This window comes from Rhinatrema bivittatum, chromosome 8, assembly GCF_901001135.1.
Source record: "Rhinatrema bivittatum chromosome 8, aRhiBiv1.1, whole genome shotgun sequence".
Lineage (NCBI taxonomy): Eukaryota > Metazoa > Chordata > Amphibia > Gymnophiona > Rhinatrematidae > Rhinatrema > Rhinatrema bivittatum.
Window position 1 is genome coordinate 253,724,472 of NC_042622.1, and position 25,917 is coordinate 253,750,388.

At 44.6% G+C, this 25,917-nt stretch overlaps 1 protein-coding gene across 26 annotated transcripts in view; it reads right to left on the minus strand.

The window, feature by feature from the left end:
• PTPRS (protein tyrosine phosphatase receptor type S) overlaps positions 1 to 25,917 on the minus strand; it is a 568,002-nt gene that overhangs the window by 111,311 nt on the left and 430,774 nt on the right. For 17 of the 26 annotated variants that reach the window (XM_029614603.1, XM_029614614.1, XM_029614622.1 and 14 more), the window contains 6 exons: positions 15,081 to 15,198; positions 5,824 to 6,411; positions 4,969 to 5,066; positions 4,085 to 4,338; positions 1,792 to 1,882; positions 1,221 to 1,436 (listed from right to left, as the gene is read on the minus strand). In XM_029614603.1, coding sequence (XP_029470463.1) covers positions 1,221 to 1,436; positions 1,792 to 1,882; positions 4,085 to 4,338; positions 4,969 to 5,066; positions 5,824 to 6,411; positions 15,081 to 15,198 — 1,365 coding nt within the window. The remainder of the gene's footprint in view (positions 1 to 1,220; positions 1,437 to 1,791; positions 1,883 to 4,084; positions 4,339 to 4,968; positions 5,067 to 5,823; positions 6,412 to 15,080; positions 15,199 to 25,917) is intronic. The other 9 variants (XM_029614620.1, XM_029614626.1, XM_029614619.1 and 6 more) reach the window with 1 other exon arrangement.

The following is a 25,917-nucleotide window of genomic DNA, read 5'->3' on the forward strand; positions in this document are numbered from 1 at the left end:
GGGGCGCACCAGTACATAAGGGGTGCTTTTCAGCTTGTTTCTCTGACTCCATCTGCTGGAAGGGAGGCATAATCTCAGCGGTCTGGACTGATCCTGGTAAGTACAGGGAACATATCTTTAACCAAAACACAAGCAACTAATCTGAGCTTCAAGCAAGAAATATAAATGGCAGAAAGCTGTGTGCATTGGGGGAGAAGACAGGGGTGTTAGATACGCAGGCAATGTACAAACCATTCATCTACGTGCAAAGTCCATAAGTGCTTTGTACCTGCAGACCTTGAAATACAGTTTTCAAAAGGTAACATGCGAACATGCTTTACCCATGAAAAATGCTGCAGGTCCAAAGTACCCACAGATTTTTGTGCCTGCTTTTTATGCAAGTAAAATTTCAGTACAGAATAATGGACATGGCTTTGAAGATACAATCTGTGCACATTGTTTTCCAATCCCTTCTAGAACATGTCCCTGGGAATGCCTCCCTTTAATCCAGCTAGAAATCCATGCTCCGTGGAACCCTGCACGATTAAGTATTATTACTACAATTATATTTTTAGCCAGACTACTTACATGATTAAATGGCTTTGGAAATAGTCCTCCTCATGCAGATTACCAAGTCCCACCAAAGCTCATACAAAAGTACATTAATAAGCAAAATCCAGCTTTGTTATATTCCTTCCTGACAAATGTGAAATGCTGGATCAATGCAATCATTTGGTAGATTGTCCTAGTTTAAAACCATCCTCTTCACAGCAGCTGAAATAATACTAAAGAGGGTTGTTCTTGGAGATATATTTAGGTGGAGGGAAGAAAACCGCGTGCATACACTGGCTTTTCAAATGCACATGTGATATTTTACCTCCGACTGGCTGCCTACAGAAACAGCAGCTGCAAAAGAATGCAGCCACTCTTTACACCCATACTAGTAATTCATTTTCAAAAGGGAAATCACACGGGTTACTGAAAACTGTCCTCTTGATTAGATAAATGTTATGTTTGGGCAAGAAATCGGAATGTTCGGGCAAGAAATCGGGCAAGAAATCGGCAGCATGATGATCTTTTAATTCTTTCATCTATTTGGGATCTATGTGACAGATACTTCCAGAATCCTAGAATGCAATACTCAAATATACAGGCACTCCCTCACGACATCAGTAAAGTCCCTTCACCTGCATTTATTAGCCTGGTCCTTAAAGGCAATGGATAAGGTAAATTTGACTTACTGACTCAGCTCCCTCAAGAACAGCCAGGATGAAGAAGACATATTTTTGCCCAATCTCCAAGGCTTTGTTTTCAAATCCATCATGGTTTTTCTGGTCTCCCAACGTGAAGTGGGTAGGTAGTGTTCGGAAACGTGCTGCAATATATGGCTTCGGGAAGTCCAGCTGTCGTGAATGCCGTAGACTGCGGCGTTGAAGCCTTGCAATGTTCTGAACCAGCTAGAAAGGTAAACCCATAGAACTAAGTCCCATGCTCTCCTTGTCTGACAAACAAGAAAGTGCTGTGTCCCTCGGTTCTAAGAGCACAGCACATCTGAGGTGCACAGTCCCTGTACCTTTAGGGCATGTAAAAAACAGAGAAGTCAAGCATTTTCTTCATAGTGCATGGACCACAAAAAGCAGCATGGATCCTGTGCTTTAGGTGCATGAGAAAGGCGAATGGTCAGGGCTCTGTGTCCTTAACATAAAATGGTACCAATTAACTTCTGTCTCAGTATGAAAATAACACTAGGCAGTGTGGTGAGAGGTGGGGCTTTTGTGACCAGAGTGGTTTAGGAAGATATAAAGAACTCACCTCCTCTAGATCCATATCCTCAGGACTACCCCACGGGTTCAGGAACAGGCCTCGGGATTTCTTCAGTGGCACCACCACAATATAGTAACTCCTGAGATATTACCATTAGAAAACAAAATGTTAACTTTGTTAGCCACTAGAAACATGGAATAACATAGTAACATAGTAATAACAGCAGCAAAAGACCATCTAGTCTGCCCAGCACATTTCCTATGGTAGTAACTGCCGCTCCGTGCAGGTTACCCCCAAGGCAGGTGTTAAGGGTAGTAATATAAGATATCTACGTTTCATTCTGGTATACATGGGAGGGGGTGTTTATCTTCTAGAAATAACTAGGATTCAGCTATTAGTGAAGTATTTGTGGCTCAATAAAATGTTTTATTAGGGATTATTCTTTTCATAAAATGCTATACTAAGATTTTATCAATTGTAACCAATTTTTCATGTTCATTCATAGAAGAGATGGGGAATAACAATGGATTAAAGATGGCAAAATTATGGTAGGTTGCTTGTATATATTTTAGGTGATCCCAGCAGTATATATATTAATATTTATTTTCCATGACAATTTTAATGCTCCCACTATGGCCAGGGTGCAATCAGTTGTGTCTCTCTGGTGGAGGCAGTTAGCAGGACATTAGCCCCATCTTCCCCCCTCCCAAAAACCACCCATATTTTGGGGGATCCTTAGTTGCAAAGGAAGACAGATCAACTGGGGTCTGTATCATGGTACAAAGAAATAAATTGAGCAGACCAGATGGTCCCTATTTGCCATTATACTTTATGGGGATAATTTTCAAAAGTATTTACCTGCTTAAAACTGAGTTTTATGTGCATAAATGCACTTTACGTGCTTAAGTGGGCTTTTGAAACTTGCTATGAAATGTGCTATTGAAGTGTCAATAGGTTTTATGCACTTAAGTACACTTTAAGCATGTAAGTAGGCTTTTGAAAATTGCTAGATATCTGCTGCCTGTGCGCATGCAAATTCTTTTGAAAATTTCGCCCTATGATTCATATTATGGCAGTTCTCGGCCAAAAGGCCAAGAAGGATCCAGCCTCAGCTCATGACTCAGACCTTGCATTGTCTTAGCCGGAAATGAGACAGAGGGGGGGTATGATGTCAGGCTAGGGTCAGAAGCAGCGGTAGGTTAAGGGATGGAAGAAGAAGAACTGCATAGTTTTCTAGGTTATTTTGAAATTTTTGTTATGTATTTAGTTACAGTTCAGTACAACTACTTAATAAGGACACACACAGATGAAAATACGCAAGTTTTTCTTTCAAATCCATTAACGCCGGTAAAAAGTGGCTGAAAATGGCCCTGCCTCAATCCAACTAGAAGTCTGCCTCTGATGAAACAACGCATCTACTTTCAGTCAAATTTAGAGGAGGTGTCCCTGCTGCTGGTGGGGGGGGGGGAATAAACGCATACGGATTGCATTTTCAAATCCACCCGCATTATTTTCCATTCATTTAATTCTGCAATTCTACGTCTCTCTTCTGGTGCTCTTTGGCTATTCTGGCACTTCTCCTTCAGGGACTCCTTTGCGGATCTCCTGTTTCTTGTCCTATTTCTTTCTGCATCATCTCTCAGCTCTTTTTAGATGTCATCAATCAGGTACTTAGATACGTCTTTATTTTAAGGTTTCTCTGATTAAAGATCTGAAATTTCCATCAATTGCCCTTTGCAGCTTTTCCTTTGATTTTCTATATTTTTTTTCTGGTTTTTTTGGCAGGTTCTCCTTGCATATTCTATAGATTTAAATACAGGGTTTTTGGCATAAAAGCAGTAGTGCATTATCTCCTTTTATTTTCAGGAATCCAACTAACTATAGGTAGTCCTCTTAATTTTCTTTTCATTAGTTTCTGCAGTCTGTCTCCTGCTACAGCAGGTCCATGAACAGATTTACTACGACATATAACTACACTAGAGGTGTTGTCTACACTATCGCTACCACCATCATTAACCCTAGTGCTTAGGCTAAGGATGGGCACCTTTTTATCCTGAGTGACATGTAATCTATATGAAATTTTCTTTTTCCTTCCCCTACTCCCATCAGTAGTAGTCACCTAGCTGATATTTCGTCTAGATGTTATACAACAAGGTCAAGATATGAAGGTACTCAGCAAGACTTAATAAGAGAAGTTTACCCCTTTCAATTATTCTTTCTCCTCTAAATTTCTATTTATTCCCTCCTCGATCTCTCAAACCTTGGCTTTGAGAGGTTATCAGTTATGCCTCACTGGGTTAGAGATATTTGGAGAATCAGAAGCAATGCAGTAAACACCCACCGGACTAGCTCTGAGGTCTCCACAGCTGGCATCTGAACTGTGATGCTACCATCTGGGTCAGGCTTCCTAGTCACTACTGGTTTGTGTCCTAACATATTTGGTGCAGTCCTTGCTACCACATTCTGTTGCAAGCCACCCATGCTGTTTCCTCGATTGGTCAAAATAAAATTGTAGTCAGTTTTGGGCTTCAAGTTGGTGATTAACTTCTTGGTGGTTCGACCATCCACATCCACATTGTGCCCATTGTACTGAATCTAAAGGGAGGTAGAAGAAGTAGCAGTCAGTGAGACTCAAAGCAAAAGTTTATAATTTACTCATTGCTGCTAGCTTATTTCTATTACACCAGAAGAAGTATACAAGTCCCTACATTTTCCTTCACCTCTGAAAGGAGAGGGAGATATTTAATTGGCTGGTCTAAGAAAATTCCAAGGCAGAGACCAAGAGATTTTAACCAGCAGAGAGGATCCTAATTCCCAAATCACACAAAATATGAGAAACCAGAGCCATTCAAAGTGACTTGGGTTCAATTTCTGGATCAGGCCTTCTGATCTCCAGGTCAGCCGAAGCCAGGGATATAGAATAGGTGAAAAATATCCCCAGGTAGATGCAAATGAAGACACAAGCTGCCAGATCACAGTCCTTTTTCCAAATAAGCTGGAAGCCCAGAGATGCAGGATTGCTGGGTCAAAATAAAAAAAAAAAATATGGAAAACTGAATTCCTCCAGATGGAGCATTAAAGTCAAGGTCACTCATCCCCATCAACAAATTTTCTGGCAAGGGATAGATTGTTCAATGCAGTTTCAAGAATTTCATCTGCTCTACCTCTATTCACTCTGCTGGAAGCAGCCACAGCACTTTGACACAAGTCTGCCGGCTCACTGACCTTGTATGGTATGGGAGAATTGTAGTTCTCTGGAAATTCCCAGCTCAGGAGAACTGAGGTCTTCATCACCATCTTTACCTTGAAATTTTTGGGTGAAACTGTTAGAAACAAGTGGGATAGAAGGGAGGGGGAAGGAGAGGGAGAAGAAAAAAAGCAGAAGAAAGGGATTACAGATACAGACAGTACCTGTACCTTCCTCTGCAGCTCAGAAAGCAAAAACACCAAGTCCTGTTCCACAATGTGCTTCATAATCCAGAAAACAGAGAGACTCAAATGCTGTGCTACGCATACACACATATACATACACACATGCACGCTCTGTAACATGACTCAGTAACCAATTCCTGAATCATGAGGCCCTGAGGCAGAAATTTCCCTTTCAGAGTCCTTGGGGGGGGGGGGGGGGGGGGGGGGAGGGGGGGAGGACACAGCCTTTTCCAACATAATCAGACTTTTCCTGCATCCTCCCTTCCCATCATATAAAATTAAGTGTTCAATGGCTGTTGTGAAGGAGACTTGTAGGAGGCTTCAGACTTCCGAGCATGCTCAGTAGAGGATGAGACCATTCTATTTATGTGCATGAAAAGAGCTGGGGAAAAAAAAAAGGCTCTTCCCACCTGTAATATGACTGGTCCACCCAGATGCCAATCAGCAGTGACTGAACTAAACTTGAATAATAAGTGAAAAAACACCACTTACCTGGAGGAGGCAGTGAAGTTATACTGTGAAATCAATCCCTTCTATTTACCAGCAGCAAATTCCAATCCAACTGCTATTTTCTAGTGCTGAATTTTGGTTTCCTGCTTCTCAGCACCAGCCCCAGTAAAAGCAGAGAGAAAAACTGATAAGCCCTACCTGGGTCCAGGAGGAATGTGCGGTACTGGACAGTTGGGCTGTAAGGCCCGGGGCCTTTACTGGTATGAGCACGAATTTTGACATCATAAGCAGTGTTGGGCTTGAGTCCGCGCAAAATGTAGGAACTTTCCGAGGAAGGCAATTCCTTTTCCAGGAGGGTTCCAGGAGAATTGGCTTCCCGATAGGCCACCGTGTACATGGTGATAATACCGTTCCTCTCCACCAGCACAGGAGGCAGCCAGCCAAATTGGACAGACATGGAGGTAATATTGCTAGAGTCAAGAATCTGGGGGTATCCCTTTGGCACATCTTCAGGAATCGTAAACTCTTCCACGGTTTCCTCCCCAAAACCTGCACGGCTTTTGACAGCCATTTTGAACAGGTAAGTGGCGCCCTTGTGGATATTGGTGACTATATACTTATCCTCCTTGCTGGAGAATTCCAGGGTTGCCAATGGGTCTATGTCCTGACGACCGAACTGCAGCCGATACCCCAGAAGCTGACCTTCTAATTCTGAGGAAGGCTTCCACTGCACCAAAAGATTGTTTTCCAAAGTCTGGTGCACGGACAAGGTGGGCTTTCCTGGAACTAGAAAAGAAGATATCTCAGTAACAGAAAATTTGTAATCTTGAGTATAATGAAGAGAGAATATTCAAAGGACAATTGTCAAACTGTCTGCATCGAGATGAAGTTCACAGGTACTTTTTTATTTTTTTTTATTTTTTATTTATGCCATTGTTTATAATACAACACAAAGAAAAACTTTGGTTTCATATTGAAAAGAAAGTTACACACAGGAAAAATATTACACCTAAAATATGAATAGGCAATAAGACTTTCATTCTTTTTCTAAAGAAACATGGGGGGAGGGAGATATTAAGGCAACAGAGGAGAATTCAGTAGAAACTATTATCTTTTACATGCTCTCTGATTAAACCATATCCTTCATTTACATAGGCGAGCTTTGACTTGTTGGGACAACAATTCTGGCATTTAAGAACTCCCTCAATTGTTCTGGATTATAGAAAACAAGAGTATTCCCAGAGTACTTTATTACATACCTCGCCGGATATCTCAATATGAAATTTGCGCCCAGGGCCTGGGCCTCTGCTTGCAATCAGGTCGATACAGTAAAGTGTGCTCCGTCGGAGCGCACTGTCAGCCTGCTCTGGACGCGTGTTTTCCCTTACCCCTTATTCAGTAAGGGGAGGAAAACACGCGGCCCACCCGCGGCACCTAATAGCGCCCTCAACATGCAAATGCATGTTGATGGCCCTATTAGGTATGCGCGCGCGATTCAGTAAGTAAAATGTGCAGCCAAGCCGCACATTTTACTCTAAGAAATTAGCGCCGACCCAAAGGTCGGCGCTAATTTCTTCCGGCGCCAGGAAAGTGCACAGAAAAGCAGTAAAAACTGCTTTTCTGTGCACCCTCCAACTTAATATCATGGCGATATTAAGTCGGAGGTCCCCAAAAGTAAAAAAAAGTAAAATAAATAAATAAATAAATTTGAATTCGGCCCGCGGCTGTCGGGCCGAAAACCGGACGCTCAATTTTGCCGGCGTCCAGTTTCCGAGCCCGTGGCTGTCAGCGGGCTCGAGAACCGACGCCGGCAAAATTGAGCGTCGGCTGTCAAACCCACTGACAGCCGCCGCTCCTGACAAAAAGGAGGCGCTAGGGACGCGCTAGTGTCCCTAGCGCCTCCTTTTCCCCGTTTTTCCCGCGTCACCTCATTTAAATACTGAATCGCCCGCACCGGCGAGGGGCCGGTGCGCGCGCCGGGAGAGCGGGCGTTCGTCCGCTCTCCCGCGGTCTTACAGTATCGACCTGATTGTTAGGAAATTTTTTCGGCGTAATTGAGTAACTCTAGAGAGGTCAGGAAAAATACGAATTAACCCACCCAAATAAGGAACATTCATAGCTTTAAAATAATATCTCATTATTATTGCTCTATCATTCTCAGAAAAAAAAGAGACAAACAATTTCCACTATTTCAAACCCAGAATTCTCTAAATAATCTGTTAAGTTCTCAAATCCTCCAGTTTCCCCCGATGGGGATATCTGTATCTGGCTTTGTCTTTGTCTCAAGAATAATATCTTTTTTAAGGCTGGTATTTGATCCTCTCGGATTTTCAGGAACTCTCTCAGGTACCTTTTAAAAGTTAGTATTGGTATCTCGCCAGCCACTTTGGGAAAATTCATAACTCTGATGTTTAACTGTCTCAAAAAATTTTCCACTGACTCCATTCTCCGCTGAAAAATAGCTTGATTTTTCATACATTCTACATTCACTCCAGACAATTGTTTTAGGTCATTCCCAACCTGGGTTATGGCATTGGTTTGCTCTTCTACTTTCGATTTGATATTATTCTCTAATACAAGAAATTTCTGTGTGTTTTCTTCTGTTTCTTGAGTGAGTTCATTAAATACCTTTGTCATCCTCACAATCAACTCCCAGAGCGATTTGATGGTTATCACTGCCGATTTGACTATCTCCAGGGGGGGCCGCGAAGTTCTTACTTCCTCCGTCTCTCCGGTTCCTGATGTACCTCTATGCGGTTGGCCTTGGGAACTCTCCCCATTCCACACCAATCCTTCCGGAGTACTAGAGGAGATCGAGGCTCTCTCCCGGTCCAACGCAACGGCGTTCTGGCCACCTGACAGAGGCGTCTGCAAGGGATCTCTCCCCGACGATTCTGCCGTCCCGGCGCTGCTTGGAGGAGGTGCGTTCGGCTGTTCTCGCGGCTCTGGCTGGGGCAACGATATCTCCTCAGGCGAAGCCGTTCCTCCTCCTACCAACTCGCCAACGGGGCTCGGTACCCCAATATTTGATATGGGTGTCGCATACTGTGATATAATCCGCTGTCCTAAGGGAAGTAAGGGTTCAGGTGGGTATACCCTTACTTTCCCTTTTCTCTTATGTGGCATAGTAATTCAAAGGTAATTTTTCTGAAGAAATTCAGAGAACTCTCGGAGGCGTCCTCGTATGCGACCGTTCAGGGAGCCATCTTGAATCTCCCCCCCCCCAGGTACTTTTTAACAGCGAGCTTTGCTGCAAGTTTCAAACTAAGTCAGCGTGAACATTCATGTTGAAAATACTTGCTTTTTTTTGCAGGGTACTTTTTGAATGGAAAATAGCATGCATGGACGTGAAAATGCAATCTACGTGTGTAACTTTCCTCCCTCAACCAAAACACATCACCCGGAACACCTTCTCTAAATAGTGATTGGACTGTGTAATTCAGGCCACCTGAATACGGCCCTCCCTCAACATTGTTCCAGAATGAACATACTTTTAGTCATATCGACAGGAGGCGATCCCGGGGGTGGGGGAAACAACACATGTAGATCACATTTCCAAATCTATGCGTGTTATTATTAATGACAAAAGTAGCCATAGATAAACAGGTGCAAATGTCCACGCTTACTTTGCACCCAGAGCAAGTTTCAAAGAGAAAGTACCTGTAGGCTTTTTCTTAATGCGGACATTTGAAAAAAATCGCCCCCTTACGGCTCAGTTTTCATAGCCATTTATGCACATAAAACCATGTTTTACAACCACAAGCAGCTGTTAAAAAATATCCCCCTGCATGTAAAAGGTCATATATGGCCTGGTCACATGAATACATTTATGCAAAGTGGGGAGCAAAGTTTGGGAGGGGAAGGGGGTGGACTTTGGAGTTGGAACTTACATGTATGTTTTCTGATTTAAAAAAAAATTATTCAAGTTAAGTTAACTTGCACAAATTATGTGCTCTGAAGAGCAGATGTAACTTTGTGTGAGTTATTCTCTGCAGGTACTAGGCCAATTACCTGCCAATTTTCAAAATGAAAATATGGACATAACTTTGGTTTGAAAATTTGGGGTAAAGTCTGCATATGTGGACTTTTCTCAACCACACACTGTTATAAAATTACCCTCCCTATGTCTTGGTAAAAACATGGCCAAAGGACTTGCCACAGGCAGGGTCACTTAAGGCCCTTAAGGAGTGCCTCACCTGTGTTAAAAAGCTAAGGTGTGAGCAATGCAATTAGCATTTTTTCTAAGCCTTCAAGACGGCAGGTGTTGCGGCATTAACTCTCTGCCCTAAATGTAAAGCTGGGATAGATTTTTTCTTAAATGTATGTTCAAGGACCATAACTTTCAAACGGGCATGCAGGCACACATGTACGTGCCCAGAGATGCAGCAATTTTATAACATATGCATCCATACGTGTGTATCTTCTAAAACAGCCTAGGCATATGTATGTATGAATGTATCCAGTTTTGCAAAGTGGGTGCTCACAGCTGTGGGCTAGTTTTAAAAGGCCTATGTGTGTTAAAACTGGGAGAGTCATATGTGGCTGGGCCGCGCACACACCACGAGGATTTTCGAACGCCTGCAGCCACATGAATATCTCCCAGTACATGCGGAAGAACCAGCTTTGGGGAAGGGGCGGGGTTTGGGTGGGGCATGGGCAGGCCGGGACAACGCCATTGCGCACTGTCCTGATGAAGCGTGTGCCATCAGCCGACCAGCCCACACAAGTTACTGCTGCTCGGAAAAGCAGGTAAGTAATTAAACAAAAAAACCCAAAAACAAACGATAGTGAGGTTTTAGAGGTTGGGGCAGATAGGAGAAAAGGGAGGCAGGTTAGCTAGGGGGTTTAGGAGCGGACTGGGAGAGAACTGGGGAAAGGGCCTAACGCGTCACCACGCGCATCTACCGAAATCCCCCCGTACGTGCGAGTCAGCATTTGCACACAAGCATGCGCCAAGATAAAATTGGGCACGCATGTGTCCGCGGATGGCAGACTTTATAACATGCGCACATTGGCGCACAGATGTTATTAAATCTGCAATTTTAAACATGCGCACATGGGCGCACAGATGTTATTAAATCTGCAATTTTAAAACCCACGCGTGTGCGAGCGCCAGGAACCACACGCACATGGACGCCCACGCGTGGGTTTTAAAATTGATCTTTCAGGTTTGAGCTGTGCAAGGGATGGGGGAGATTTTTAACAGGCGCATGTCCACGCCATGATCAGTTTCACCAGTTTGTCCACCAGTTCGTCCTGTCTAGAGCTAGGTCCTCAAACCCCACCCTGGTTCTTTAGCGTGCATTCCCCCCCCTGCCCAGTTACCCCATTTCCCTCAAACCCCTTACAGATGCCTGTTTTTTTTTTTTTAAACGTGCATCTCCTCTGCTGTAGAAGTAAATTTACGTGGCTCTGGACCTGGGCATGTGTCCAGGCTGATAGGTACTAGCGCGCACAGCTCTTGGCCCTGCCTTAAAACGCCCATGCCCCGCTCACACCACGCCCCTATTTTCATTTCAAGTGAGATATTCGTGTATACTATTGTAATTATGTGAACCGTTGTGATGGCCCCACCGAATGACGGTATACAAAATCAATCAATGAATAAATATCGGGAGATATGCACGCATGTAGGTGCACGTCTCCCGATTCTGGCACACCTCCCCCCCACTTTTAAAATTCATTCACCTCTTAGTCACAACATTTAATAGGGAGAGTCTTTTGATTTTGCAGGATAAAGTACAGACAGAACTGCATCTGACCACAGGTTCTTTAAAATCTAAAATTAAAAAGTTCCTTTTGCCCAGCACAATTTCTATCTCCATGTCTTCTATTCTTTCTTTTACACTATATATGCTAACCTAAAGTAAGATTTTTATTTTATTTCTTGGGAGATTTCATCACCAAATACAGCCTCACATTCGTATTCACCCCTAAAAAGGTTCTATCATTAATAGATAATTTCCTTTCAAATGTCCAAAAGTTTAGGATACATAGACAGAAAACTCCATGTGAAATTAGAAAATCTAGACCAAAAGGGAAGTGCACTGTGAGATCCAGTGAAATGGATAAAGAAGAAGACGTCTGAGGAATGTAAGCATATACAAGGACACAAAGAAGATCCACCGCATGGAAATCCCCGAGAGATGTGAAATATGGACAAAGAGTGGGCGCCCTGTGCAGAGACAGAGAGAGGAGACGGCGCATGTGTGAGCGGAGAATAACAAAGGAGGGAAGAAAATCAGGCAAAGATCTCTGGGATTCAGAAAGAGGGAACGCCACACAGGAATCCCCAGGAGAGAAAAGGAAACCCCTGAGAGAGACACGTGGCTAGAAAAACAAATTGGACAGCAGATGTAAACAGAAGCACACACTGGACAGGACTCCTGGTGAAAGCCAAACATACAGAGAGAAGAGCAAGACCGCAAAGTAGCCCACATGAAATATAAGGACGGAGAGAGAGGTCACCTGGCAGCTTTTGACAAGAACAACAGTATTTCAGCTGGCTTTCCGCTTCCAGCACAAACCATCAGTTTTGTAAGGGAGGGGAGGGGGGTGCGTTGAGATTCTGCATTTCGGCACCAAGGCCCACTTAATGACTCCTGTCAGTGAGCAAATGCCAAATGAACTGGCAGCCACCATCTGGAATTACATCTGCAGGCCCGGGGCTTGATGGAATCATACCGGATAGGAGATTAATTCTGGCAACTCGCCTGTTTACGCTCACTCTCGGCTATTAAAGACCTTACTTTCTTCTGTTCTTTAGGAATTGCAAAGCCAGGGGTGGGGGAATGACTGTATTTTAGATAAACGCACTCTCATGGGAACAGGATCTACTGCTTAGCTTTGAGGAATACAAGACAGGAAAGTTGTTTTGGGTCAGGAATGATGCTGAGTAAAACACAGGGGTCCCTACAGCTCGGAGAGAACACAGGAAGAGGATCCAGTCCTGTGAACGCTGATAAAATGCACCACACGCTTTGCAACAGGCAAGCTACTGCATGTAAATATTTGATTTCAAGTATGGGAAATGTTTTCACAAGGAAATGGCAAAATTCTCCTTTGGAAACACTTACAAACACAATGTTATTACAGAGAAAAAAACAATACTATTACCTTTATGTCTAGGATTTTATCACAAAAATGTTCCTATGATGACCTAGGCTACGAAATATTACATTTGCACAAAAAATATAATTTGAAGAGAAAGTGTTCTGTTTTGCAATTGGTTTGGACACTAAAGGAGAAAATTGGATGTAAAATAGTATTTAAATTCAGCCCCTAGCCCTGAATGATAAAGAAAGAACTGCATTCTCTCTTGGAAGGGGCACTGAATCAGCACGAGGAATGAGATAAGAATGCTACAGCCATCTCAAAGGGCTTTTTAAATAGCTATTTCAAGTTAGGGGAAATTGAGTTTTGGGTAATAGCCGTTCTTGCTGGAGAAAACATCCCTTTTTGATTGATGTGCATATATGCTGCAATTCTAATGAAAACCTGAGGGAAAAAAATGCATGCACAGGACAAAGAAAGGGAGAGAAAGGACAAAAAGTGAGGAGAAAGAAAGAGCATGAGAGCAAAGTGCAAAAGAAAGAATTGTATGGTGCATCTGACTGAAAATAAAGAAATGAGGTTTTTTTTTATTCCAAAGAGCCCAAACCATATTGAAACAGGAAGACAGGTCAAAAAGCAAGAGGAAGGGGGCAGAAGGGCAGGAGGAAGAAAAAGCATGACAGAGGATCTGAAAAGCAATGAGTTCCGATTCAGCGTATCACGTGGAGGGACGAGGCAGAATGAGGGGGAAGATGACCTGAGGTACACGTATTGGTGCAGGGACAGGGGGCTGAAAGGGTTATGAAGCTACAGTGCACGGGAGGGACAGCAGGAATTTCCCATTTCACATGGTGGAGGAGAAAGGTTGCGAGATGCAGAGCAGGAAGAGATGACAACAGATGACATAGATCAGAGGGAAAGAAAACATAAGAGGAGCAGAATTCAAAAAAGTGCGGAATAAATACAGAGGATTTATTATTAGATTTATTAGATTTTAGATTTATGTTCTGCTTTCTGGCATTTCAAAGTGGATTACATTCAGATACTGTAGGGATTTCCCTATCCCCTGAGGGCTTACAATCTACGGATCCCTTGTGGCAAGAGGGTAAAAGTGAAGCACTGGGGTAACCTATAGAGCGTGGCAGTTACAGCCCAAAACCGCAGTGATATGATTCCATCAAATCTTTGAGAAATCACTGGGGTAATCTGCACTGTTGAAACCCTGTAAGGACATGGTAGTCCTTTGAAAGGTCAAGTGAGGAATGCGTCTACCCAAATTAGACAAATTGCTGCTGGACAGACACACACTGGTGGTCTTTTCCATGACTAAGGAATTAGCAATACAAAACTTAAGACTCCCCCTATAATGACTAGACAGGCGTCATGCTGCCTACAGTTAAATATTAGACTAAGTCTTCATACCCCACATACCTTAAAATGTGGATGTTATGCAAAGGGAACACAGGGACATGGAAGCCTTAGAAGTGCTTTCCTAAGCTTTCCTCCATTGATAGCAGTGGATTTGTTTGTAACCCACTATCCAATGGTATGACCTCTGCAATAGGTTCTATCCTGTGCAACAGGAGATGACCCTTCTGCTATTCCAGGCATGGATGAAAGAATGGTTGTGTATGCATTCAAATCCCAGGCACCACTGCCCCCAGCCCATATTCAGAAGAATTGCTGCATCCTTCTTTATATTTATTTATTTGTACAGTTTTTCTATACCGTTGCACAGTAAAATTCCATCGCTACGGTTTACAGAAAGTAAGCATAAATTATTACATAAAAATTGCTAAGATCTCATATCATATTATTAAAATTAACTTAAAACAAACAAAGTTAAAATCTTAATATTACCCCTAAAACAAGATAAGCTAAAAATAAACAAGTTAAAATTAACAAATAAGAACAGAATACGTGGATTTCAGCTTCCTTTTTTAGCTGTCACTCTCATATGCCTGACAGAAAAGCCACGTTTTTAATTCTTTCCTGAACCTCTTTCTATCGTGCTTATAGCTGATCACTTGTACTTATAGAATGGAACAAAGTGTTATGTAGCTGGTGACATTACTCTTCTGCATTTCTCATATTCAGTCAACAATGTCAACAATTAACTATGTTAATGCCTGTTCGTTTTGGAAGACTAGTTATTTTTATAACTGTATAAGGTAGCACACAGTGTTATTCAAGGAATCTCTCACAAAACCAGGTGACAAACTTACTTTTTACATAAATGAAGGGGAGTGTGTTCCTTATTTGATGCAATTAGGGAGTTTCTTTAGGTGGGTGGTATAACAAGCTGGCATTTCTCTGCTGTGAAATTTTACTGTTTTGGAAAATATGTGGTCATCGGAGAATGCTTGGAGAAATGTATTTTAACCAGTCTGGATGTGCCTTACCTGCACCTTTGGTCACAATCAGGTTAGGTTTGCTGCGGGCACCATCCCCCTTCATGGTGTAGGCGGCTACAGTAATGGAATATGTGGTTTCAGGCTGAAGACCAGCAATGATCATTTCCTAGTTTTTGGAATCACAAAGAGAAACACCTAAGTAAGGGGAAACATCCTAGTTCTGGACAGCCAGCCATTTTAGGGTTTACCTTCCGGCAATACCCTGAATTTTTTCAACATGCAGAAACATTCACTGATGAATCACACAAAATGATCTTAGAATACATCTCCAGAAATGAGACCAGTGAGCTCTCACTATGGCACTGCTTCCCACACACACTGTGCTCAACTTATGGGGAAGCAGGGATGTTGTATAGAGATATTGGGACATGGTAAAAAATCATTTTTCTCCTATTAAATTCTGGTAGCATGAAATATGGAGCATGAGATTTCAAGAGCGGGGTCAGTGGCAGGGAAAAGAAATCATGAAGAGTTCTCAACATCAGTAGGGCCGATTGTTCCATTAAGTGAACTTAGGTGATTTTCTAGTATGCTGTAATTCTGGGGGCAGCAGGAGGAAGTGACTCTTATTTTAGGCAGCAGGGGCTTACTTCTCCAGCCTCTTCCCTCCTAGGCACCATGCAAGGACCAGGAGGGGAGGGGGTGAGGTTGAAGTGCACAGAACACAACAAAGAAGAGCCACTCTGCTCCAAAATCCATGTCCTCCCCTCTTGTTGATCGTCACTCACCTGTCCTCTTGTGCTGGGGCGGGGGTGAGGCTAGTGTGCACAGAGCACAGAAGAGCTACTCAGCTCCCTAATTCAGCCCCTCTACTCCTATTTCTCTCCATCCATCCATCCATCCTCCTTGCAGGGAACAGGAGGGGGAGAGTGAGATCAAAGTGGACAGCAGAGTAGAGAAGAGTTCAGATTCTGTCTGCATATTTCTATTTCTAATTTGTTGTCACTTATTCTGCATTTGGTGGCAATCTGTGTTCTGTGTGTGTTGCTGTGGTGAGGAATTCTGCTAGTGAGCAGAGAACTGTGCCAGTTTTGCTTTTCTGTTTTCCCAGTATGAGGTGTACTGGGGTTTTAGGGCTTCTCTTAGGGTACTGTGTCCAAATGGGTTCATTTTGCAAACTGTGATAGGAATGAACCTCACTCAGAAGCCAGTATATGTTGGATATGATCTGAATCTCTCAAATTTTCTGCTAATGCTCACTTCTGTAATTGTGCTAAAAAAAAGCCTCCTTCTGGAGTTCATAAGATGTAATTTATATAGACAACATATCAAGGTGCGCTTAGATGTTCTTTTTAATCAGGCCTGTGGCACTCAATACAATTGGGAAAATTTCTTAATCTTGCTGCCACATTTTCTTGGTCTCTGGATTGAATCATTGAGGATCTTCTCGCTTTCCCTATATTGTACAGAAGATTTGCTTGGAACTGACACTTCTATTAGCAATGCTGTTCTTGTGTTTTTCTCTCTTATCACAATGTCTGGTTTTTTTGCGTAAAGCTTTATTATCAGTTGGAGTGAGAATTTTCACAACTTCTTCATTCTCTAGGACCCGGTAAAATACTGTATCTGCAGTGTTGCCTTTTGATAGATAGTGTTGCTGTTTGAGTTCTGGGAGTAGTGTTTGTTTTGGTATGGCAGGTTTGCTATATAGGGCCTAAGTGGCAGTCACTGAATATCCAGCTATGTTCAGCGGCCACCAGTATTTATTCGACTGAAGGGCCGATGCAGTAAAGTGCGCTCAGGCTGAAGACACTGTTAGCCCCCGTTTGGCCGCGCATTTTCAATGTGCTAATTTTACTTCTTATACAGTAAGGGGTAATAGCGCGTGGAAAACGCACGGCCAACCCCCCCGAAACTAACAGCCAAAGGCAGGCGTTAATTTCAGCCAGCACCAGGAAAGTGTACAGAAAAGCAGAAAAAACTGCTTTTCTGTACACCCTCCGACTTAATATCATAGCGATATTAAGTCGGAGGCCCCAAAAATAAAAAAAAAAATGAAAAATCTGCCCGCGGCCTGGAAGACGGATGCTCAATTTTGCCGGCGTCCATTTTCCAAACCCGTGACTGTCAGCGGGTTCGAGAACCGACACCGGTAAAATTGAGCATCGGCTATCAAACTCGCTGACAGCCACCGCTTCTGTCAAAAAGGAGGCGCTAGGGACGCACTAGTGTCCCTAGCACCTCCTTTTACTGCGGGCCCTCATTTACATATTATTTTTTCTGAATCTGCACCCAGGAGAGTGGCCTGGGCGCGCGCCAGGAGAGCGGGCGCTTGCCAGCTCTCCCACGGGTTTTTCTGTATCGGCCCATAAGTACATAGCCGGATATCTTGGGAGCAGGCAGTGGGTGGATTGAGGTGGGGCAACTTATCTGGAGAGGCTCTATGTCACTGTTACTGAGGTGATAACAGAATTAGAGTTTTTTTTGAATGGTTAGTATTAAGAGGACTTTATTTCACTTAAAAATATTATCCAAGACCTTTATACATGGACAGTTGTTGCTATGTCTATACAAGGACTATTAGCGACCATCTCCAATATAATCATTGATCTATGCTATCCAAATACTTATCTCTTCCAAACGTTTTTCCATGTACAAGATCCTATAATGAACCTGACAACAGATCCCATGATTATAGGGGTAATTACTCTAGAAGCAAAAAATACTTTGGATATATCTACATAAGCATAGTTTTATTATCAATGAAAAAAATAAGAAAAGATTATATATCTAGATCAATGATTTTATTGAGGACAACTGCTAATAATCTTTGTATAGACATAACAACAATCATCCATGAATGAAGGGCTATCAAAGACTTGAATAATATTTTTAACTGAATTAAGGAATAAGTTGGTTTGGATATTTCTATGTATTATTTTTTCCATACTTTAAGTGGTTCATATTTTGTTGAGCAGTAAGGGGAAAGCAGAGTTGCTTACCTGTAACAGGTGTTCTCCAAGGACAGCAGGATGTCAGTCCTCATACATGGGTGACATCATCAGATGGGGCCCGGCACAGAAAACTAATCTGCACATCCACGCAGGGTCCCTCTTCAGTCTTTAACATAAATTAAGAAAAAATAAAATATTAAACAAAGGAGAAACCAAACTCTGCGGGATGGCAGGCAGGTTTCATGAGGACTAATGTCCTGCTGTCCTAGGAGAATACCTGTTATAGGTAAGCAAGTCTGCTTTCTCCTAGGACAAGCAGAATGGTAGTCCTCACACATGGGTGAATCCCTTTCTACAGGCTGTCCCCGAAAATGAAAAAGACCAACAGACAGCTAACATGTGCCAACGTGCACAACAGTGGTGCTGTTGGTAACATAGGGAGATAGCCTGAACCTGAAAAAAGGGCCACAGGCAGGACGAATTGGGTTTAAAGTTGAAAGAGATTCCTGAGGATGGACTGGCTGAATATACTGTCACTTCAGCCATCCCTATCCAGACAATAGTAAGAGGCAGACGTGTGGAGGAAACTCTACGTCGTAGCCTTGCAGATCACTTCCATAGGCACAGCCCATAAGTGTGCCACTGAAGTCACCATGGCTTGGCGGAATGAACCTTGACATGATCCCAAAGCTGCAGCCCCGCCTGCGCATAACAGAATGAGATGCAGTCCGCTAACCAGTTGGACAGTGTCTGCTTACCAACGGCAACTTCCAATCTATTTTTGTCAAAAGAGACGAAGAGTTGCGTGGATTGCCAATGACCTTATGTCCGCGCCAGACAGAAGGCTAAAGCCCTCGTGCAATCCAGACTGTGTAGGGCCCACCTGCCTTGGTGCAAGTGGGGCTTGGGAAAAAAGGTCGGCAGGACCACTGACTGGTTAAGATGGAACTCCGTCACCTCCTTGGGGAGGAACTTGGGGTACGTCCGGAGCACCACCTGGTCATGAAAAAACTTTGCATATGGAGGGTAAGTCACCAGTGCCGAAAGCTCAGTGACTTTGTGTGCTGAAGTGACTGCCATCAGAAAGATGACCTTCCAGTTCAGGAGTTTCAGGTCAGAGGAGCTCAGCGGCTCAAAAAGAGCCTTCGTGAGCTGAGCCAAGACCATGTTGAGGTCCCAAGACACAGCGGGAGGCTTCAGGGGAGGTTTCAGCTGAAGCAGGCCTCACATGAAATGACCCACCAAAGGTTGCAGAGAGATGGGCGAGCCATCCACACCCTAATGGTAAGCTCTGATCATGCTCAAGTGCATCCTAATGGAGTTGGTTTTTAATCCAGCTTCCGAGAGGCAGAAGAAGTATTCAAGCAGTTTGTGAATGGAGCAAGAGAAAGGATCTAGGCCACATTGCTCACATTACACCAAAAACCTCTTCCTCTTCAGCCCATAAGACTTCCTAGTGGAAGGCTTTCTGGAAGCTACCAGGACCAGGAAATATCATCCGAGAGGTCAAGAGGTCGCAGAATTAGCCTCTCAACATCCAGACCGTGAGAGACAGGGCCCAGAGGTTGGGATGTCGCAACCTGCCCTGATCCTGAGTGATAAGTCGAGGGAGCATAGTCAGTCTCCTTTTTGCAAGAGGGGAATCAGGGTGCCCAGAGATACCATCTTGAACATTTCTCTTTTTAGAAACCTGTTGGCCTGCAGATCCAGGATGGGATAGCGGCCCCCAGTTTTCTTTTGAATCAGAAAATACTAGGAGTAGAAACCCGTCCCAACTGTCCTAGGGGGATAGGCTCGACCACCCTGGCTGTTACTAGGGTGGAGAACTCTTGCAAGATGGTCTCCTGGCACACTGATGGCCCCCAAAAAGGGCTCAGAGGAGAATCTGGCAGAAAATCTAACAGATTCAGCCAGTACACCTGCCACACTATGGACAGAACCCACTTGTCTGAGGTGATCACTGGCCATCAATCCACAAAGAATCGTAGCCAATCTCCAACAGGGGCATCCCACAGCACGGGGATGGCCCGCTAGCTCCTGCTCCCTCCCCACCAATCAAAACCCCATAGCACGGCTCGGCTGGGGAGCTGGCAGTGGCTTGGGTGCTCACTGCTGCCTGGAACGGCCCTGAGAGCTCATGCTCTGCAAGCAGGAGCAAAGCACAGGTGGGTAATATTTCCTCAGATGATAGAATGATCGCTGCAACCCTTGCCGTGTTGACCTCCTGGCCTTAGACGGTGGGTCAGAGGTACCGACAGAAAGATGCTGGAGGGTCTCATGGTGGTCTCACAACTGAGCCACCACATCCTGCACCTTATCGTCAAAAATATTCTTGCCAGTGCATGGCAAGTCGGCAAGCCTCTCTTGAACCTCCAGGCGGAGGTCCGAGGGCTGGAGCCAAGCCATTTGGCAGGTGCCAATGCCAGCAGCCGCGACTCTTGCTGCCATTTCAAAGACATTGCATATGGAGCGTACTTCATGCTTCCTGCATTAGCAGTCGGCCACCTCCTGAACCTGCTTCCAGAGGTTGCGGGAGTAATGCGTCAAACAGAGCTGGTAGGAGGCTATGCGGGCTATCTGCATAGCAACCTGAAAGACCTTCCTACCCAGCGCATTCAGTGCCCTTTGTTCCCTCCCCGGGGGAGCCGAGACTTGGGTCCGGGAACACTTGGCCTTCTTCAGCACGGACTCCACCACAACCGATTGGTGGGGAGCTGACACTCTTCTAAACCGGTGGCATGCTGGACAAGGTACATCCCATCCGTCTTCATATTTACACGCGGAACCATGAGGGGGTGTTCCCAAATCCTGAGGAGCAGCTCCTTGAAGATGTCATGGATTGGGACGGCCACCACCTCCTTCGGGGCATCCACAAACCGGAGAACCTCTAGCATCTTGTGCTGGGCATCCTCTTCTAACAGCAGCTGCAAAGGTTAGATCCTTGGGCAGGGACCTCCACCATTCCTCCAGGGGAAAAGGGTCAGAGGGAAAGCTCTCGGAATCCTCTGAGGGGGAATCGGAGGTGTTGGCACCCCAAGGGTCACAAGGGGCATCGTCCTCACTGAATTGAGCCAGGGATGAAATGGAAGAAGCATTCTCTGAATGCTATGCTCCTGTCCTGTGCAACACTTTGCTGATCCACATGATGTGGTACTTGCACACCATATAAGAAGGGCCCCAGGAATTAGAGATACTCCTTCAAGAGAAACAGAGTTCAATCACATGATATGATTTGAGGAGTATGAAAAGCATTGTGTGTGGCCTGTGAGTCTCTTGAAATAATATCAAGCGTCACTGTAATGGCTAGTGATGCTTGCAGATTCTTATGGCTATGGGCTCATCTTTTTGTGAGAATGTGTAGGAAAAGCTTGCAAATATGCCTTGCAGTGCTGGAAATCTCTTCAGAGGTAAGGGAAGGAGTGGAACTCATGAAAAATCACCACTCTGTACTTCAAATCTTATCTACTGCCATCTCCAAAGCATATACTACATCTTGGTTTCGTAGTGGATCTACTCATGGCGAAGTAACTGAGCTGTAGATAGAAACATAGAAATGACGGCACAAAAAGACCAATTGGCCCATCCAGTCTGCCCAGCAAGCTCCCACACTTATTTTCCCATACTTATCTATTTCATCAACCAGCAAGTTCAGGGCCCTTGTTGGTAACTGTTTGATTCAAATTTCCTGCCATCCCCTGTCATTGATGCAGAGAGTAATGTCTCATACCCCACGGATGAGTCTCATACCCCACGGATGCGTCCATTTCCGCAACTCAAAGGAACTGTTGTTCGACTAATTGCACTATCTTATAACTTGCTTAATTCATATACTCTATGTAAATTTGTACATAATTCTTATCCTGTAAGCACCCTCTCCTGCTTTTTGCCCTTCTCTCCAGTTAGAATTTGTTTAACCTATCTTTTCTCTAACAGCCTAGTTCCACGTTCCCTGTTATAATGTAACTTTTGCTTTCTCTGTTAACTGGTTCCCCCTAGTTTATTGTAAACCGGTACGATAAGACCTGGTCTTGAGCATCGGTATATTAAAAGAATTTAAATAAATAAATAAATAAATAAATGAAGGCCTGGGCCCGCCCCAAGGTCGAGGTAACATCGGCATCATTGGTACCGACTACCCAGATATCTCCGATGGAACTGCAGGCAAACCTGGTAGGGCTGGCCGAGGAGTGGGAAGGTGTGGCGGTGCCACTGGCCTCGAAGGGCCTTTCTCATCCGAGGAGCCATGAACCAGGACGGCATCAGGATGAGGAAGCGACGGTGTCCCCCATGGCATCAATGGACCCCGGCACACCAGAGCCAGCTGAGTCGGGAGGACACCAAGAAGGGCATTGAGGTGCTCCAACAGCGGCTCCAGCAGGGAGGGCGTATTCACTGGCGTGGGTGGAGGCACCGGCTCGATCTCTGCAGGGCTTGATCTACCACTAGTTGTAGCCAGTGCTCCAGCTCCTCCTCGAAGGTCGCCGATGCCAGGACCAGCTGGGCAGGAGGAGGCATGGCGCGATCCTCCTCAGAGCCTCAAGGGAGGTCGGCCCCTGACATGGAATCGGTGGGGACTATCTAGGAGCCCCAACATTGATGAAGGGTAAAACCTCCTCGCCTCATGGATGCTTCGGGGCATAGCGGTAGGAACCGGTGCCAAACCGAGCCTGGCTCTGTGCACCAATGGTTACCAATGTTGATGTTTCCTCGATTTTCCACAGTGCTTGGCCCAGTCTTTTCCTGGCGCCAAGGTGGATGGTGAGGATCCAGACATCCTGGACCTTGAGGAGACCGAAGAAGCCCAATCCCCAGCCCCCCACTCCTCCTGAGTTACCAGTAGAGGGCTGGAAGGTGAGGGATTAGTGCCCATTGGTTCCCCACGATCCTTCGGTGTCAAGGACACCGACGCTGATGTACAGGACTTGGACTGCTTGGGTCCGAAAATCTTCTCCATTTTGTCCAGGTGGGAACGCTCGCCCTTGGACATCATCTGGTCACACAGATGGCAGCCTTGGATGTCGTGGGACGCCCCCAAGCAAAGGATGCACACATCATGTGGATCCATAACGGACACTGTCTTAGGACACTGGGGGCTCTGACAAAAACTTGATGATGCCCCGAAGGACACCACTATCGGGAACCAACCGCACAAAAGGAACTTACCACACCGCTAGGCTGACCAAAGGCAGGGGGAACCATAGAGGTACAGGAAAAATCACAAAATTAGCCCAAAACTCAGTTTTCCAAGAAAGAGAGCTAGAGCTCCAAGACCGTGAGACGACAGCTCTGCGGGAAAAAAGAGATTGAAGAGTGACCCCGCATGGATCAGGGCATGCTGAATATGTTCAGTGGGCCAATCAAAGTTCTAGAAACTTTGACAGGTTTTCTGTGCCGGGCTCCATCTGATGATGTCACCCATGAGTGAGGACTACCATACTGCTTGTCCTAGGAGAAACATCCTAGTTCAGGCCAGCCAGCCACTGCAGGGTTACCTTCAGGCAATGCGATATGGATTTCTTTTAATTTATTAATTTATGTATTTCTCCTTTTTTTTTGCAGTTCAGCCCCAAAAATCACAGAAGACACATTCATCAGACACTGTGACATGATTTATGAAACATAATTGTGATATACACATATTTAATATTTAAAAGCATGATGTCAAATGATATGGTTTTACAGAATTGTTCTGGGACGGCTGGTGGTGGCATCATTATGACTGCTGTACTTAATTACCAAAATCTTCAAGGGGGATGGGGGGCCTATATGTTTTAAAGTTAATTGTGTGTGTGTGGGGGGGGGGGGGCACAAAGCTGAGGTGCCTAGGGTACCAACTACCCTTGTACAGCAGGCTTCACATACCTGTCCAAGTAATCCCACAACCAGGATTACCAGAATGAATACCCATGCAATACATTTGCATACTGGATCTACAATGGATGCAAAATTTGTCTCTCTGCTTATGCTGGTGATACCGCTGGCTGTCGGGTCACAATAGCAGGTTTTGGGAAGCCCTACAGCACACAAAATCAATACCTGCATCTCTCTATGCCAAGAGATGTGCTGAAATCGAGCTCTGTTTTTTATTTCCATTTCTCTAAAGCTGCACCAACATCTTTTTTCTCTAGTTTCTTTAAAGGGCATAAAGGCAATTTTCAAAGGCATTAATGTGAGTAAAAATCTATTGACCTGGGTAGAATCCCAGTTTTGAAATCTGCCCCCACTTCCCCAAGAGAGCAATTTTCAAAGGGACTTCTGTGGGTAACACAGTACTTTACCCACAGAAATGGCCCTTTAGAAAACTGTGCAACCAATATGTGCATAAAATTACAACATAAGGAGAGATTTTCTTACCTGCTATTCTCCTTTACATTAGTCCTGCAGCACCAGTTCAGACCCTGATGAGTGGGTTATTTCCTCCTAACAGCAGATGGAAGCAGACTACACTGTTTCTTACTGTGATATCACTGCCACTACCTAGGGGTGGTGCTACGCAGCAGGAATCCAGTAACCTTCTGACAAAGCTTTGGATTAGACCCCAGCCATAAAAAGTGAACCACATGTAAACCAAAAATTGAGAAGAAGCTCCCCTGTAATTTAGACTAGAAAACCAAAAAGGAGAGGCAATAGAGCAATTAAGGAAGAATAGATTAAGATCAGATTAATAATGTCCCAAATCAGGACAGTTTGAACAAGATTCTAAGATGAAACAACCTCGTTTCCCAAGCAGGTCCTGGACTAGTGTTGCAGAACTAATGGAAAGGAAATTTCTCTTTCCATCTCATTCTGCTGCATCAGTCCAGTCCCTGATGAGTGGGAAGTACCAAAGCTCCACCACCACGGGCAGGCCGAAGCGAGAGCTGCTTGGAGAACCGCAGCACCATAGGCTTCATGAAGTTATGCAAAGAAGATCAAGTAGCCTCTCTGCAAATATCCGCCGGCATCAGCGTGTGTACCTCCGCCAAGACGCTGACAATGTCCTGGTGGAATGAGCTCACAGCAGCTCTGGAGCCATCTTGCCCTTCAGCATATACACCTAATCAACAGCCTCCTTTATCCAGCGAGCCAGAATAGCTTTCAAAGCCACCTCATCCTTATGCAGACCGCCGTATAGAAGAGTCAGTCGGTCTTACGAAATTCATTACTTACCTCCAGCAATGAAGAAGCAGTCTGCACACACCCAAATCCCTGAAAGAACGATAATCAGTTCCACATTCCTCCTGGAAAAGCCGAAAAAGAGATTGCGTGATTGACATGAAATGCAGAATTCACCTTTGACAGAAAGGATGGCACTGAGTGAAAGATCACCACATCCGCCAAAATCACCAGAAATGAATCACGACAGGACAATGCCTGAAGCTCCACAATCTGCCTCGCAGAGCAAATCGCCACCATCAAGGACCGATCCTTCAAAGAAGTCTGTCACAAGGGCTCAAAAGGAGCCTCCATCAGATCTCTCAAAATCAAATTGAAGTCCTAAAAAGGCACAATTGACCGAAATGGAGGACACAGCCATTATTGCTTCTCAAAAACCCGGGACGCATCCGGATGAGCTGCTATGAAGATGCCACCTAACCAACCTTGGTAGCACGAAATGGCCACTACTAGCACCTTCAAAGAACTCAAGGCAAGTCCCTTGTCCACACTGCCTTGGAGGAAGGCCAAAATACATGGAAGAGCGTCTCGCCAAGGAGATTCTGACCTGGACTTACAAAACACTTCAAAGACCCACCAGAGCGAATGTAAGCTAACAATTTCTACGACTTCAACAATCTTGAAATCAATCAAGAAGAATATTCCTTCTTGCGGAGTCACCGCTATTCAAGAGTCAGACTGCAGGACCAAATGGAGTCGGATTGTCCATCATCACCGGCCCCTGAGACAAGAGACTCTGCGAACTCAGGGGATGCAAGGGTGATCCACTTGCAGCC